The sequence below is a fragment of the Phasianus colchicus genome, chromosome 15 (assembly GCF_987193195.1).
Source record: "Phasianus colchicus chromosome 15, bPhaCol1.hap1.1, whole genome shotgun sequence".
NCBI lineage: Eukaryota > Metazoa > Chordata > Aves > Galliformes > Phasianidae > Phasianus > Phasianus colchicus.
This window is the reverse complement of record NC_143450.1, coordinates 3,099,477-3,117,052: the sequence shown is the minus strand read 5'-3', so window position 1 is coordinate 3,117,052 and position 17,576 is coordinate 3,099,477. Positions and strand designations below refer to the sequence as shown.

The 17,576-nt window shown below is 53.0% G+C and overlaps 2 protein-coding genes across 4 annotated transcripts in view; one reads left to right on the top strand and one right to left on the bottom strand.

The window, feature by feature from the left end:
• The window catches only part of CTNNA1 (catenin alpha 1), a 109,188-nt gene extending 102,643 nt beyond the window's left edge, over nucleotides 1–6,545 (top strand). For both annotated transcript variants that reach the window (XM_031597992.2, XM_031597993.2), the window contains exons 17-18: nucleotides 3,410–3,544; nucleotides 5,565–6,545. In XM_031597992.2, coding sequence (XP_031453852.1) covers nucleotides 3,410–3,544; nucleotides 5,565–5,852 — 423 coding nt within the window. In that variant the 3' untranslated portion in view covers nucleotides 5,853–6,545. The remainder of the gene's footprint in view (nucleotides 1–3,409; nucleotides 3,545–5,564) is intronic.
• A 2,200-nt stretch (nucleotides 6,546–8,745) lies between these two features.
• SIL1 (SIL1 nucleotide exchange factor) overlaps nucleotides 8,746–17,576 on the bottom strand; it is a 91,451-nt gene continuing 82,620 nt past the window's right edge. For both annotated transcript variants that reach the window (XM_031597995.2, XM_031597996.2), the window contains 3 exons: nucleotides 13,490–13,586; nucleotides 11,311–11,475; nucleotides 8,746–9,756 (listed from right to left, as the gene is read on the bottom strand). In XM_031597995.2, coding sequence (XP_031453855.2) covers nucleotides 9,406–9,756; nucleotides 11,311–11,475; nucleotides 13,490–13,586 — 613 coding nt within the window. In that variant the 3' untranslated portion in view covers nucleotides 8,746–9,405. The remainder of the gene's footprint in view (nucleotides 9,757–11,310; nucleotides 11,476–13,489; nucleotides 13,587–17,576) is intronic.

The window sequence follows — 17,576 nt, the reverse complement described above, 5'->3', positions numbered from 1 at the left end:
CTGAACTGAATTTCCAGAGTTGTGTGGTAGTCTTGTCCTGCTCGCTGCTCTCCTGCCACCCTCAGCAATATGAAACCTGCAGCTCCCTGGCTTCAGCCAAGCACCTACAATGTGACAGCCCTGCTCTGTGCCACTGCCAGGCCAGTGCCTCTAACTGAGCAGGGCTGGAACAGTTCCTGTTGTTTTCATCATGCTCGGGCTGCCCAACACTTTCCAAAGCTGTTTAGGCAACGCTGTTATTACTGCACGTGGCCTATTTGCACAACCTGTAATATTATTTCTGAAGCAGCTTTTTAATACTGAACGATTTTCAAATGCCCCATAGATGAATGCTGCCTCACCATTCATGTCAGAGCTGCCAGCATTATTCCTTCTGTCCAGCCAGAGCTGATGGAGATGTGGAGCCAGGAATGCTGGGTGCTCTGCATCATCCCAGGCTGTGGTGCAGGTGCTGTGCTCTGTGTGCTACAGTATTTGGCAAGAATTCTGTAGGACTGAGCGTGGCCAGCTCAGCGTTTATGCAATGCATCCTGTGCCACTGCACAAGCTGGGTTGGGCCAAGCAGAAACACCTTTGGTCTCAGTCCACACCCAAATTGCAGACATAATAATGCTCTGCCTTTAGAAGGTGCCCTGAAAGGCAAGTAGGTTAGGTCTGAGATCATGGCTGCTATGAACTGTGTTTTGTGCAGCTGCTGCTTGCTTTTCAGTCTTGCTCTGAACATAATTGATAATTCCAGGCTTCTAATGAAGCCTTCTTACTCTGGAATTAAATCTTTGTAATGCAGATCTCTATTAAGTGTTGCATCGAGAGGACTTTGTGCTCACCTCAGTGTATTAATGGTGCAGTGAAAAACGTTTGATGAGGAGCAGAAGTGGGAAAGTGTTGTTTAAAATGGGCTCCTTGCTGTAGCATTCTGCGAGCTGTATTTCTGGGGATCAGGTGCCACTGCTGCCCTAGGGAAATGAGGCAAGGAGCAGTTTGTGTTGGAGACCTCGGGGGATCTTAGGCTGGAAGCTCACAATGCTGCTTTTTCTAATTCATGTGTTTTACACAAACCTGGTGTGTGGGTTTCTGCACCGAGCAGTGCTGAAAGAGAGGAGGAAGGCTAAATGGCCGCTTTTAGTAGGCATCAAGTCGGTAAAGATGTAAAAGATGAAGCACAGGTCAGGAGATGAATACGAGCAGGAAAGCACAGTTAGTCACTTTGACAGGAATACGGCTTTCCTGTGACTCCACACCCTGCTAATACTTCCACCTTACATATTTCATTAGATGTGCTTACATGCTCTGCAGAAGCTCGCAGTAATGTAGCCGTACCCGACAGAGGACTGCGTGCAGCTGCTCTGCTGAGCATGAATGCCTTCCTGTGTCACACGTAGCTGTGAACAAGCAGAGCTGTCCTCGTGTCCTGCAGGCCACGTGGCAGTGGTGAATCACGGCCCTGGTGTGAGTGTGCTGGGGCTCCCAGCTCCTCTGCCAGCCAGCTTTACAACACAGTGCCTTCGAAACCATAAAAGCTATTATCCCAGCTATTTCATGTCTGCTGAGAAACGTCTAGCCATCAGCCCGCAGATTTCCCCAGAGGTATTCCATCCTTCACTCAGAGTAGCAGCCTGCTTGTTTTGAATGGGAGAATGTAAAGGAGTTATGAGTACAACACAAACGAAAATGATTTGCAGCAAGACAGCGATTCTCTGCTTTTTGTTTTTTCTAATGTTGAAATACTTAGAAAAGGAAAACCCATCCCTTGTGGTGCTGTGTGTAGTGATGGGAGGCTGCCCAGAGCCACATCCAGCCTGGCCTTGTATGGTTTTATCTTGGGTAATATCTCTTTGCAGACATCATTGGTTTTTGGACTGAATTCTCCACTCTGCTCATAGAATTAGTGCACACAGTGTAGGCTGTGGGTTTCCCAGTCATGTCATATTGATGTCTACTATTGAATAATATCTCCTGTCCCATTTTTTTTTTACCTCCCCACTGCCGTTTGGTTGCCTCCTGCCACCACAGGTAAGCGTGCAGCAGGCTCTTTATAATTCCCACCCATACAGCACCCCGAGCTGTGCACAGCCCCCTGCCACAGCACAGTGTGCATGTGTCAGCACTCAGCCTTAGCGGAGCTGCTCAGGAGATGGAGAGCATCTCTCAAATGCTAATGGCAGGGTTTCATTAGCTCTTTGGCCCACAGTGTTTGTGGGCTTTCTCTAAAACATCTTGCACTGCTGGCTGGTATTGATTCACTTAAGAAAATAACCAGCAGACCTCACCTCTTTGTTATTCAGTTTTCACTTCGCTGATGGAAACCAGGAGAGAGCTGCAGGTGCCTCACTGTGTCCTTAGCTTGGCTGGGGGGCACGAAGGCGACTACTGCCACCCAGACCACAGAACCACAGGGCATCACAGGGGTGTCACAGCTCCATGCTGAGCTGCCCCAGGGCTCTTCCCTCACAAAAAAGATGCTCCAGGCCCTGATACTCTTTGCAACCTTCTGCTGGGTTCTCTCCAGAAGATGCGTGCAACTGGAGGTCCCTGGTGGCAGGCAGGCTCAGAGAGCTGGGCTCTTCCCTTCTCTGGCAGGTGAGGATAGGCTGTGAGGCAGTAGGCAGTAAGCCTGACTGCCAGCAAGGCTTTAAGCAGCGAATCACCACCACATGTAAAGTTATTTTTCCAAGCCTACCATCTCTGTGGTGAATCTTCATTTGAGGGTGCCTTGTAGCACATCGGTGTTGGGGTGCAGTGTGTGGGGTGGGCAGTGCTGTTCTGACTTCTGGTGATGCTGTGTCCCCATCATGGCTGGGATGGCACTGCAGCTGCTTGTTGTGCAGAGGTGGTGCTGGGAAGTGCTGTGGGGCACTGGAGGGCGTTCGGGTTCCCTGTATGAACGTGTGGGGTGCTGGAAAATACAAAACAAGTTACTTCCATGGCTGAGTGCTTCAGCAAGCACTTGAGAAATTGTATTTTGTGCCGGGTGAGGGATCTCACTTCCACACTGCTGCAATGTGGGAACAGCTGTCAGGAAAATACCTGTTTTGTGGGATATCATCAAGTGACTGTTGGGTTTATTGTCTGCTAGCTTATGGCACTTAAGGCTAGGAATTGGGGCTGGGTTTGTAGCAGCTACCTGGAATCTGCAGTCCTTGCTGCTGCTTCTGTCCAGCACAGAGGGAAGGCTGTGGGAGCCAGCTCAGCAGCCTGCAGGAGCCAGGTGCCTTCCTTATCTTCCTGGGCAGCTCAGGTTCCCACTGCCCTGTTTACTGCTTGTGGGGCTTGTGTGTATTTAGCCACGTATTGAACAGTTGACTTAAGAAAGCCAAAGCTCAGAACTACAGCAGTATGCAGCAGTCAGAGTGGCTGAGCTGCAGCTCTCCCATCCCCACGCCAACCCTTGCTGTGTCTCTCCCTGCAGTGCCCAGACTCGGCTTGCAAGCAGGACCTGCTGGCCTACCTGCAGCGCATCGCCCTGTACTGCCACCAGCTCAACATCTGCAGCAAAGTGAAGGCTGAAGTGCAGAACCTCGGAGGGGAACTCGTCGTGTCTGGGGTACGTAGGGGTGTGGCTGTGCATGGTTCTTTCCCCAAGGGTAACAACTGCTCATTAATGTTTGAAGGGAGAAAGAACACAGAAAGAGAGAGGATTGCTTCTCTTTTCCACACTCAGCAGTGTTTGAGGACAGGTTTGCTTTACCTCTGTGCAATCTGCCGTTGTTCCAGATGGTATTTCACTATCAAGAAGGTTAAATCACTTCAATCAGCACAGCTGAACCCATCCATGTGTCTGCAGAGTCCTGGAGCACATGGGGTCCTGTAATGCTCCCGGAGCTGCTAACATTTCTGAGCAGCCGTGCCCTGAGCAGTGCAGGGATTTCAGCAGCTCTGCACGCTGCCCTGGGCTGCCCTGCTGCCCTGCAGCCATTGCGTAGCACGCAGTTGTTTCACTGCCCTTCCTGAAAATCTTCCTCCTAAGAGGGAGCTGAGGGCTCTCTGCGAGGGGGAGAGCAGAATGCAATGTGTCCTGGTGTACTCTTTGCCCTGGTTGGTTATATGTAACCTGCAGTGCTTTTGCCCATCTACCTCCTGGGATGGGTATGGAGATGAGGATGGGATAAAGATGAGGATGGGATGGGATGGGATGGGATGGGGATGGGGATGGGGATGGGGATGGGGATGGGGATGGGATGGGATGGGATGGGATGGGATGGGATGGGATGGGATGGGATGGGATGGGATGGGATGGATGTTTGGTGCCATGCAGCTCTGCTGCATGATGCGCTGCTCTCTGGGAGGCTGAAGGCACTGTGCTGTCAGAGGAGTGGATGTGTCATTACACAGTAATGTGGACTCCAGGGTTTTACTGCCATTATTCAGCTTCCTCAGAATTTACATACCCTCCTGCCATAAATCAGTTATGTGAGCAGGCATCTGCCGTCTAATCTGCCGCTTTATCTGCTCCCCTGCAATCTGCCCATGGGGCTGAGTGATGCTGGGGCTGTTTTCAGCTCTGTCAGGTTACAGGGGAAGGCCTTGAGTCTGCAAGGGAATTCCATCATTGCCAGCATCCTTCCCATCCCGAGGCAGCAAACATTTTGTGAAGGCAGAGCTGCAGCCCAGGCAGCTGGCACTGCACCCTGAGCAATCTGAGAACTCCTTTAGAACAGCACCTCCTTGCTTTCAGTGCAATGGGATGGGATTCCTCCCGCTGTGAAGAGCCATGGAAGCAGTGGCAGGCAGTGCAGCGTTGGCAGTGCGATGGCTGGGGCAGGGGAGGGCAATGCTTTGCTGTGTGGCACAGCTCAGATTGCCACCACGGTATGCAGCGTGTAGTCCTCCAAGTCCTGCTCTGTTTGCTGTTGGGCATTTTTTGCTTAGATTTTCCCCCAGATCTTCCCTAGATGTATACATGCTGCAATTTAAATGTGGAGAGGCAGCTGAGCTCTCATCCTGCTGAATGTTGGCATTTGTGAGCAGCAGATCCTGGTCTTGTGTGTGTGGATGGGATGAAGCAGCCATGCACAGAGCCCACAGTGCAGTCAGCCCCGCTTTGCCCACACACACCTCAGCCCTCACCTCCTGCAGTGTGGCTCTTCATCAGCCACACACTACAGCTTCCAAAACCACGTCTTCCTGTTCTCATTTTTAAGCTCCTGTCAGTATGAACCACCTTGCAAAGGGCTCCAGGCCTGGCTGAAGATAACACTGCGTTCCTCCCTTTGTAACATAACTTCATATTCTCGGGTGATTTAAATGTTTATTATCAGTAATACAGATATTACCGCAATCTTATTAATTTCATTAGAGAATTAAGCTGCTTTTAAAGCTTAGTCACAAAAGCAAACAGCGGAACACGAATCCCTTTGGTTGCCATTAGCATGGAGCAGTTGCAGGCACGGTGCTCTTTGGTCTGCGCTGTCAGCAGGGGAGCATCGCCGTGAGGTTGGGGTGCAGATTTTGAGGAAAACCATACAGAGCAGTTGTTGTGTGGTTACAGCACAGAGCCCCAGAGCACTGCTGTGCAGCTGCTCGGGCGCTTTCACCTCGAATAACTGCGCCGTTCCTCCCGGCAGGTGGACAGTGCCATGTCCCTCATCCAGGCGGCCAAGAACCTGATGAACGCCGTGGTGCAGACGGTAAAGGCGTCCTACGTGGCGTCCACCAAGTACCAGAAGTCGCAGGGCATGGCCTCGCTCAACCTCCCCGCCGTGTCCTGGAAGATGAAGGCTCCGGAGAAGAAGCCCCTGGTCAAGAGGGAGAAGCAGGACGAGACCCAGACCAAAATCAAGCGGGCGTCCCAGAAGAAGCACGTCAGCCCAGTGCAGGCGCTCAGCGAGTTCAAGGCGATGGAGAGCATTTAGAGGTCTCTGTGTCGGTTGGTTTTTCCTTTAGGCCACTACTGCAACTTCCAGAACTCTACTTCTAATATTCTAAGGATTCTCAGAAGTTTACTACTCCTCAAAATGTATTTACTTAATATAATTTTGATAACTTTGTTTAGATCATGTGGGGAAATACTCAAATTACAAATCCTATCAGTATAGCTCCAGCCTGCGAGAGTGTGTTAATTTAGATTGCTTTTAGATTCCAGGGGTGTATTTCTAGCTGGAAATTATTTTGTATAATCTCGCTTTAAATGAAATATTCTATAACCAAAGAGGTTTTACAATAACACTAACAGTTAATGCTGATAGCTGAATCGTTCTGCTTGGAAACTGCTGTTTTGCCTTGTGATCAGGAGGGAAAAATTAGGTCTTTTCTCCCAAAAAAAAAATTTTAAAAAACGGATTATTGTATGTATGTGTGTTCCTGCTGGGAGTGGAGAGCCAGTGAGCTCCGTGTGCTGAAAGGAGCGTGAGAACACAGCGAGCACCTCCTGCATGGCACACGGCTGGGCAGCCGGGAGGGGCAGCAGTGCTCCCTGTGCTGTGCTTCCCATCCCTGTGCCCCCATAGCTGCTGGGGCATGGCTGCTGGCTTCTATGTGACATGAGAGTGGTGATACAGACCACTGATGTTGTTGCTGCAGGACACAATAAAGTCGCTTTTCCCATCCGTGCGTTGTGCTGTGCGTGGTGTTGGTAGTGCTTCCTCCCCACATCCACACAGTCAGCACTGTGCCCATTTCCCAGCACAGCTGCGTGCACCCAGCAGCTCTCGTTGGCTGTGCAGCGAGCAGGCACAGTGTGCTGATGTACCTACAGGCATCGTTTCACTCTTATTTACATGCTACGACTGTCAGTGTGTTTTACTCCTACCAACGAGGTCCTGCGTTCCCCAGAAGGCTGTGAGTGCTTCGGGGGCCAGGATTTGGTGCACTGCGTGTGCAGTGTTGTGACTGTAACTGAATTTGAGAGCCACTCATTGGCAGCTGTTATGTTCTAATTCCATTTACCTCGAGCACAATTTACTCTATGAAGCTTATTGCTGTTGGGTTACCCAACGGCTGATCAGGATTAGGAGTTACTGCAGTAACGTTGCCCATTTTGCTCCCAGGTGCTGCAGCCTCCAAGGACAGGTGACAGTGCACTGCTGTGTCACTGCTGTCTGCAGCTCTGCTGCCCCACAAACACCCGAGGGTCAACACTGTGTGTCTGTCCCATGCCTGCTTACTGTCTGCTTTCACACAACGTGACTTCTCTTTTTCCTGGTATTAACGTAATTGCCTGAAAGGTTCCATTCCCCGCACTGTTCAGTGGCTGTCATCAAACACATCACTCCTCCAGAACCCCATGTATTGGCATTATCAAAATAAACTGCAACAAACAGACATTTAGTTTCATCCAGGTTTTGTGTAAATGCAAACTCATGTCGTGCTGTGACTTTTGGGAGGCACCGGGGTCCAGGCAGGCTGCATTCGGCACAGGAGCGGCACCGTAACTATATTAGAGCCAATTGAAAAGAATTACAGTAATTACTGCTTGATGTAATTAAGCTCTGGGGAAGGACTTGTGCAGTTTGTCTCATCTGCAGTGCTGGAGGGAAGGCTCTTCTTCTGGCAGCAGCATGTGAGCACAGCCCACAGCAGTGCTAAGAAGTGCACATGGGATGTTCTGCCAGCGCTGCCCTGCTCAGAGACACCACACAGCTGTTTGTTCCCTCTGTGGATGGAGGAGTGCAGCAGGAGCTCCCATGCACCCAAAGGAGCAGCTCTTCCCTCACAGGGCCCCCAGTGCTCAGCATACGCAGCTGCGATGCAGCACTATGCTGCCTGCAGCTCCCATTTGTTGGTGCTCACAGATACTGATGGGATAAGTGGCTGCCCAGTCATGGGGTAGTGGGAAAAGCTGTGAGCCTGGGCTGGGGCTCAGTCTCCAGCCTGAGCCTGCAGGCAGAGCCCTTGGGTCTGGGGCTGGGTTCTGGCTGCTGGGTGCAGGGCTGTCAGCACTATCTCTGCAGCATCTTCCCTGACCGAGTGCTTTTTGGTAAGTAACTCCAGGAACATTTTCCTCTTTTTTTTTTTTTTTGGACATTCTTCCCCCCCTGCACTCCTCTGGCAGTTGGATGGAAATGCTGTTGGCTGTACTTCTCCATGAGCCGCTCACCCCGTGGCTCTGGGAGGTGCACATCTGTGCAGCCATGCATCTGGGCCCTGTGTGAGCACTGTGGGACGGAAGCAGAAAAGGCAAAACCCAGCAGAACTGCATTTCCTGCAGTGAGTCCCCACTGAGGGCAGGAATACCACTGGTGACTGCTGTGGGGTTCCATGGGCACAGCTGTCCTCACTGCCGCCCTGAGATGGCCCCGATATGGCAGTGGGAGGGCACTGCACACAGAGCCACACATTCCTGCATATTCCCCTGTAGTCTGAGGACCATGAGGGCTACAGAGCCAGGATGCTTCAGTCCAATTTAGCACTGCGTGGTGCCCAGCACTGCCCCAGTACTGAGATCTGTCCCCCCCAGCAGTGACTGCCATCAGATGGTATTTACTTTTAACCCTACAGCAACCCCAGCCCTAAGCAGGCAGCTGGGAACAACACTGCTTTTGTTTGAACAAAGATAATTTTTAATCCCAGGAAGGCAGCCCAAATCGAAACCCAAAGAGAGAATGGAAAAAAAAAAAACCAACAAAAAAAACCACCAAATCAATACTTGCAATTAGTGCTGCTCTGCAGTGATGACAGCCGACCGACCGCAGCCACAGCCAGAAATACCTCAGCTCCAGTGGGTGAGGGCTGGCACAGCCTGGCTGCAGGCAGCTCTGCAGTGAGCTCACGGGCAATGCCACAGGGCTGCATACGAAACTAGCAGCCTTCCTTTACTGGTTTTAATTTTTTTTCTGCAATGGTGTTGGTAACATCAGCACCTCCAGCCCTAGGTCACACTGCTGCCCTGCAGCAGGAGCGGCACTGACTGGAATACCTGCAGCTGCCAGAGAGCAATCCAGGAATGGAGCACAGAAACCAGGAGTGGTCACAGCCTGCACTAGGAAGTGGCTCCACACTGCAACGTGCCTGTAGCAGGACAGCACACGAGCAGGATTTGGGAGTTTGCATCTTCCTCATCCAAGGCCTACATGCCACTCTCTACAGCCCACCTCCCAGGGCAAGAGGAACGCGGGCAGGCAGCAAATGGTTCTGCACAGGGTAAGGCACACTTCACCACCCCACTCTCTCCTGTGATGGAAGGAGTGGACCCAGGGCCGCAGAGGGCATCTGCATCAGGTCCTTGTCTGGAGGACAGCAGCAGTGTGAGCTGGAATTGCCCCATCCCTCCAGGGCACAAACCTCTATTTTCCAGAGATGCTCAATGCTAAGGATGCGTACGCCCAGCGCTTCCATCCAATAACAAACTGTTGGCACATTCCCACTGGGAGGACTCCCTTAGCTCAGACATTTATTCAAAGTGCACTTACACAGCACAGGTGTCCACCACATACCACACCATTATCCTGACCCATCTGAGCTCCAGCCTCAGTCCAGCTCCTGCAGGATGCTGTTCACAGAGCCCAGCAGCTCCTGGAAGTACCCATCGCCATCGCCGTCCAAGCGCTCGGCAGCTGCCAGCTCCTCATACTCACTGCGCAGCAGCCCCAGCGTGGCACTGAGGGCCGTGTCCCCGCGGAAGCGCTCCCTGCAGAACTCCATCAGCACAGCCACTGCCTTCAGTACCTTCTCACGTGCGTCGTGCTCTGGCAAAGCCAGCAGCTCTGGCACTGCCACACACCAGTCTTGTTCCAGCACTGCCGGCACCAGCTGCACCCGCCGGTACTGCTGCACCTTCTCCTCTGCCTGGTCGCTGTGCTGAGAGTCCTCCAGCAGCATCTGTGGGAGGCAGGGGGCAGGTGATGACCCATAGCGGGGAGCTGCTGCCTGCAGGTGACACATTGCATGGTGCACACTGCAGCTCCTGCCATGCAAGGAGACGTGCGATGCATGCTGCTGTACATGCAGTTCAGTGCCAGGGATCTCAGCACCCCATGGCACAGGGAGGTGAAGAAGGACTCAGGCTCCTGTGGGGCCAAGGAGCAGAAACCCAGAGCCAGAGGAGCAGAGGGAGAGCCATGAGAGGCATGGGACAGTCCTGACCACAGGGCCAGTTGGGTCCCCAAGGATGTCTGTGGTGCCTCTCCAAACCTTCCTTCTGCTACCCCCAAGGCAGCTGCTCCATCACAGCACTCTGTGCCACCGAACTGCTGGGCATAGAGACAACAAGGAATGATACCACCACAACCCTAGTTCCCAGGAGTGCTACTGCTGAATGCCCATTTGTATTTTGGCATTCAGGATTCAGGGTGGAAAAAAGATGACAAACGTCATTCAGATGAGTGCAGAGCTGGCACTCACAGGGACTGGTGTTACTGTATGATTTTAGAAGCACATTTCCACCCAGGCAACCCCAAACCTGCTGGCCACATCTGGCCCAATCCTGCTCCCCACCAGCATGCTGCTGCTTCCCCTGCAGGCTCTGGAAGAGGCCGTGCCTGGAGGGCTGTGAGAAGGAACAGCCACGTGTGGGCACAAACCCGAGGCTCTACAGAGCCCACGGACCTCCTCCAGCCAGAGCAAAGCTGGGGCTGGTGGGGCTGCATGAGGTGCACACAAGTAGGCAGGAGGAGCCAGGCCCATGAACCCTTCTACTGTGTGCAAAGAGACAGGGCAGCACAGTGTTACAGTCAGAAAGGCCAAAGCAGTGGAAGGGCAATACAGGAGTGCAGTAGCAAAGGGACTGGTGTGAATGGAATAGTGTTATAAAGGAAAGGTACTCGCCCGTTTCTGAACATCCACAAGAAAAACTCCACAAAGGAGGGATCTCCAACCAGTGATCCTTCCCCAGTGGCAATCAGCCCTTAAATAAGGTCTAAGAGAGTTGCAGCCAAGCTCCACCCCTTCCAGTCACACAGCTGAATTGCCTTCACCTGTGTTCCCAGGCCTCACCAGGTTCTTTCCCCAGGGTGGTCAATCAGTGGTTCAGGCTGGGACTCAGCAATTCCCATACAGGGTGTCAGAGCCCACACCTGATGGGATCTCAGACCCATTAAAATAATGTGCACCTTCACAAAATCCCGTGGAAAACAACTGTTTTAGAGCACAGCCGTTCCTCTGCGGTGCCTGGAATCTGAGCATTAAAGCAGTGATAATCTGCAGGGCAAATTGGCTATAAACACAGTGAAAGTGGATTTAATTCCCATTCTCTGGAGTAAGAGAGACACACAAACTAAATAACAAATGGTGGCAAGGAAAGGCAACATTTAAACTGACAGCAGTAATCCATGGTATGTGAAAATAAAGCCGCAGGAGCTGCAGCTCCAGCACAGGAGCTGGGAGGGACCCTTCCCCTAGAGAAGATCCCCCGTCCCACTGCCCCACACCCCTCACCTTCTCCACGAAGAGGTCATAGAGCAATGTCACAGCACGGACACACAGGGCTGAGGTCCCTGGCTGTCTGAAGAGCCCACGCAGCACCTGGAGGCCACCCAGCTTGAGGAACTGCTGCTGGGCATAGGGGAAGTGCCTCAGCAGTGAGGAGAGAGCGAAGAGTGCCTGCAGGAGAGCAGTGCGTCAGTTGGGGAGCAGGGCTGTAAATGCTGCAGCACAGAGGGGTGTGGGCAGCCCCCTGCAACTCCCATGCATCCCATTGGGTTGACCAGCCATGCAGAGCATCCCAAACCTCTCAACCCCAGCCACCCCAACCCTCAGGTGATGCCCACCTTAACTCCCTCCCCAGCCATCACTGCAGGAGTTGGTGACCCACAGAGACCCACAGCCAGCACCTGCACTGTCCCAGAGCATCAATCCATGTAGCTCCCTCCCTCTGCCTTCAGCACAGAGCCTGGCCACAGGCTGAGATGCCCAAAGAGGACAAAGCAGGGCTGAAGGTGATCTGGACACCAGGGAACATCATCTCTCTTGCCTCATGAAGGCAGAGGACCAGTCCAGGAGCACTATCACACACTGTGAGTGTGGCAGCAGCACACGTATGCTCACTTCTAACTGACGTCCCTAACAGACAGGTTGGCACGGCAGGGGGCAAGCAGGGGTCAACAGACCCATTCAGATGACTGCTCCCAGGCACAGTGCTGGGCTGACACCACCCTCAGGCAGAACTGTGGGGCTGTGGGGGCCTCACACGGATCCAGCAGCACCAGCGCCCCGCACCACAATGAGCCTCATGCCCTGCTCTGCGGACAGATCCGAGCTGACAGCCATTGCTTCCCCAACCCCATTTGTTACTATTTTACATCCCTGGAGTTGCCTCCGGTAAATCAGTGATGTTTCTGTCTCCTTTTTTCCATAGGCCAAAGGACCAAGGAATGAAGAAATGCACTTCTGGCCTCGCTGCCGCACAGTGCTGTGAGCATTGGTGCGGAAACCTACAGTCTGGGCACAACCCATCATGGGCACCTGGCCTGGGGAGCTGGGGGCAGTGTGGGCACATGAACTGGCTGCAGAAATTTAGAGTTTTGTCCTCCTGGAAAAGGGCCTCAGCTCTGCCCTTGGAAGCTCCACAATGCCACCCAGAAACACAGATGGCACTGAGCTCATCCCTCTCCTCCATTCTTCTCCAGCTGCTGCCAGCAGGACGCGTTTGTGTTTGCTGGAAGGAATGGGTCCATACCCACCAAGGGTTCAGGAGGTGCTGGTGAGGGTCTCTGCATCCCAGCCATGCTTCCCATCCCACTGCAGTCCCTGAGCACTCTGAGGAGTTTCAGTGCAGCAGCTCCCTGTGGGCACTGCTTCAACCCAGCAGAGAGGGTGCAGCCAAACAGATGGGGACTGCCCAGCCCCCCCCAGGGTTTTGCCATAGACCAGAGAGGAACGTTTGTGGAAGCTCCTTGTTAAAACTCACACAGCACTTCACTGTTTGCCCAATGGCAGGTACATTAAAGACGAACAAAAGAGCTGTGAGTTGCTTCGCCCCATCAAATTCCATCTTGCAGAAGGTCACCATGTTAAGCAGTGGGGCTGGATGTTCACGAGACGACAGAAAATGTTGTGGCCAACAGTGGTGGCATCAGATGCCAAAGCGAGGGTAATTAGATCTCACACTCCAGGGAGCACGGCGGGGAGGCAGCGAGGGATCCCCCAGCCCAACGGACAGCACTGCACATTTGGCTGGGGGCTCTCTGAGCTGCTCACCATGCTGCGAAGCCTCCGCTGCTGGCCACTGCCGGAGGCAGGGCGCAGGGCGGGCTCTGGCAATTAGCTCCTTCCAAATGTCAGCTCCCGTGCTTGCTGCCCTCTGAGCTTGTTGCAGGCTGTGGGCATCCCCGCCTCTCCCCCCAGCAGAGCTGCAGCATCCAGCCTGTCCCCCAAGGCGGGGATGTGCATCCCTGTGTGCAATGAGGGTGAGACCACAGTGCTGGCACCAAGCGATCAGGGCTACTGAGCTGTGGCCTGACCATCAGCACCATGCTGGAGGGCACGGGGTCATCAGATGCCCCCAGAATGGATGCAGCACTGCTCTCATGCTTGCATGAGCAACTATAAGGTGTGACACCCTGTAGAGAGCTGCATCCCAAATGGCTTTACCCAGAGGTGATCCCTGCCTGCTCACCTTCTTCTTGACAGCCTGTGGTTGTTCCGTAGCCACAATGACCAGCAGCTTCTGCAGCGCTCCTCCTTCAATCGCTTCTATCTGGACTTTGGGGTTGCTGCAGAAAAAACACACAAAGGGGTGTCACACACAAGGGAATGGCAGTGCAGATGGGGACAGGCCTGCTGGGCCACTCGTGCTGCTCTGCTGTGTGGCCACATCCTGCCCATCTGCCCCCAGCAAGGAGTCCTCCCTCACCCCTGCCTTGCAGCTACTGCTCCATTAATCCTCCAGCTCTGCACTGCCTCTGCTCCTTAATGGCCTCTGTCCTGGCACTCGCCTCCCCCTTGCTCACTGTTGCCCTGCTGATTTATGCCACACTCCCCTGCTGCTGTGTGCCCACGCTGCGGCACCAGCCCTGCCCCAGCTTCACCTGGAGGAAGGATCCGCTGTCCCTGGGGCCTCTGAACCAGACTGTGCCTGTCTGGCCACCCACACATCTCTCATCGAGTGCTTCTCAAGGACTGGAGGAGGCTGAGTGCATCCCTCTGGCTGGAAGAATGGGGCTGAAGCAGCAGGACTGGGTGTGAACAGCTGCCCCAGCACAGACCCCACTTGCAGAACACCCTGGGGCTGCAGCTGGGTGCAGCTGGCTCTCTCTTTGGCAGTGCTCAGTTAGAACATGGCACCCTGGAAGTCCCACACTGATCCCAGGTCTCATCAGCTCTGAGGGAAAGCTCCAGCACTTCAGCCTCTGCTTGGCTTTGAAGCAGCAATTGCACCACATTACACAGAGGTCAGCATCCCTGCTACTGCAAACACCCACAGCTCTCACTGCTGCAGAAAGCTGCGGAACAGCCAGCACTGAGAATCATACAAGAAATGAGACAGAGGCAGACAGGGTCATAAAAAAACAAAAACAGAGGATAAATGGACTTGGGTAGGAAGTAGCCTCGAATTTATCTGAGGCTTGCTATTAGCTCACAAAACCAGAGCAAAAACCTCAGCTCTGTGTGTTGCCCCCGGGCACATGCAGCCCCAGCCCAGGGCAGCTCCACCACCACTGCTCCCAGCTCCAGCTGTACCCACAGTGAGCACACGCACAGGGGCTGCCCACAGCATCCCAGCACCACTCCAGCCTCAGCCACTTCTCCCACTTCCCCAGGGCAAAGATGGGAGAGCACGAATGCAGGACAGGTGAACATCAGCTCTCGGAGCAGTCAGAGTTGTGCTGCAGACATGTCCAACACAGCCAGCACACAGAGGTGCTGAGTAGGACATGAATCCCCAGGCAGCAGGAGGGAAGGGAGAACTCTCCCAGAGAGGTGGATAAATCCTACATCGCCCTTCTGCCCAGGTGAATTTAAGGCAGACATATTCAGGACTTGTGACTGGGCTCCTGTGGGAGTCCAGAGACACAGAACCCAGACAGGCTGTGCAAACCAGGCAGCAGGAGAAAGGTTTTTTCCAGCTCTGTTTCCAGCAGTGACAGCTTTGGTCTCTACCTCTGTGTGTGTACAGCTGGGCCGTGTTTGTTTCTGTTCTGAGCTCTCCTGGTGAAACAGAGATGCAGGGGTTCAGGTTCTGCCTGGCATCTCATCCACAGCACTGTCAGGCACTGCAGCTGCACTAGTGGTGAGGATGAGAACAAGAATGCTGCACTTCCAGACTCCAAGGTGGAGCTGGCAATGCTGACACTCAGAAATACAGTTTCTGATCCTAAAACTCCCTCCAACCTCACATTAATGTTACTCCAAGCAAGGGGGGCTGGGTGGGTGTGGTGCAAGCTTGCAGGCAGGCACACTCTGGAGCACAGTGCACAGAAAAGAGCTCTCAGACTGCAGAGCTCTTTGTGCCATTCAAAGAAAACTGGGATCTTAAAGTTCTTTGTCACATCTATCTAAAATAAATAATAAAAAACTCCACAGCAAGGGATATAACGGAAAAACTGCTATGCCTTTTAATGCTTGGCTGGTCACCCGGAGTATTAGATCTAATTAAAATCTCTGAACCATGGAGTTTTTGCCAAGGAGTACCTCTGGAGGTTAGGAAGCCTTCCTGGATGCTAGGTGTGCTGCTCACTTCTCAGTGTTTCTGTTGTTTAATGTCTCCACCATCAATTGTCCACTAACAAAAAGCTCATTTGAGGGTTTTGAAAATTCAGCACAGATCTGTACAAATTACACTGTCAAGCCCAGGGAAAAGCAGCCTGAACAAAATAAATACAATGAGACAGACTGTGGACTGCTATCATAGAAAATTCAACTTGTGCTAATCTGTCACTAGATAAGGGGATGCTGGCATCAGCAGCAGAAAGGGCTGAAATGAAGCTGGGAGAGTGGGGGAGAGCCTGCACACACCCTGCAATGAGCAGCCCTGGTTGCATGAGGAAGGCAGAGGTGTGGGTGCAGGTGAGATGACGCAGCCTCAGGGGTGGGTGAGTGTCAGCCCCATACAAGTGCTGCACTCGGGCTCCAGCAGCTTCCCATCAGAAGTGATGGACACGGGCACCAGACCTTCTTGGTGAAGATCCCACCTACCAGATCCTCTTCCCCAGGGCCTCTGGTCTGCTTCTCTTCTCTGCACCTTAAAATCCCAACCCAGGCCAACTCTCCATGCTCCAAGCTCGTGCAGTGAGCTCTGCAGACAGGCAGTGACTGGGGCCACCTGCACTGCCCCGCACACTGCTGCAGCGAGGACGCATGGTTTTAGCCACAAGACAAACAATATTTATGCCTCCCACTGCTGCCTCCTCCCCAGGCTCCTGGAGCTGTACCTTTGCATAGCATCAACTTAATGCGCCATTTTATCAGTCCAGCACATTTTTGCTCTTTTGGAGGAGGGTGACTGTGCCCTTTGGCTGAGAAGAGAAAAACAAAAGCAGGGAGAAAAAGCGATAAGAAAACCTCTGAGCCTGCCTGCTGCAGAAGGAAACACTCCATTTTCTGCCGGTTTATATTTCACTATGCCAGAGTTATAACTTCCCACGAGGGGCCAGAAATTATTACAGCTGAGGCCTGTTTGCCAAAACACCACGAGACTCAGGGAGGGGAGAAAAATTAATACAAGCGAGTGCAGGCGTGCTGTGATCAGCGGTGCTGCAGCTTGGAACGGGCAGGGAAGCTAAAACAAACCTGGCACAGAGCTGGGACTGAGCAGTCCTGCCCTGGGCAGGCACTGAAGGCCTCCCAAGCACCTTCCTACAGCCATCAGGTCGGGCTGTTTGTTCCAAGCAGTCTTTTTCCTCCCAATAAAGCATCCTGCGGCAGCAGCAAGGCTGCAGGACAGGGATGGCCAGCCAGAGGGCCCACCAGTGAGCAGCACAGACGTGCTCCAGTGCAGCTGTCTGCAGGCTGGGGGATTGCAAGTCCTGCACATTCATGTGGAACCAGCTCCCATTTTGTAAAGAACAGACATGGAGAGTGTTCCCTGTTGAGGATTACCCTTACACTGTCACCTTGCAGAGCCCCGATCCTCGGACGACCCAAGGCACACATGCCCAAATTTGAAAGAGTCTTTTAAAAGATTTTCCAGACTGCACATTGGAAGGGCACGGGAAGACTAAAAAGCAGCAGCACAGCCCTGAGGCAACAGCGGCTCTCCAGTTAGACAGGAGCTTGCAATACAGCAGCAAAATTAGATTTAAATTTAAAAAAAAAAAAACAGAAAAGTCAAGTGGTGTGGAGGGGCTTGGGGACTTGGAAGCACAGAGCAGGGCAGGCAGGCAAACGCCCTCATCTCTACTGCTTGGCAAGGACACACACAGAATATTTATTTCTTGACCTGCTTATTGCCAAAGCAATGTACGAACCACACAAAGCATACACGAGACTCTAGTAGGAAGGACTGTCTCCTTGCCCTGAGCGTCTGCTGGAGCCAGGCACGGCGAGGTGCTGATGGGGGTGGGCAGCAGAGCAGGGGCTGTGCACATCCCCAAGCACAGGCCTGGATGGGAACGTGGTGTAATGCTGGAGAGGGACGATCATCGCCAGGCTGGGCAGCACTTAATGGGCCTCTTGTTTCTTCAGAACCAGCGGACTGTGATACCGTGTGGGAAATCAAAGCCAAGGATCAAAGCCTGTGAAGCAGCCTAAAAAATTTAGTACAG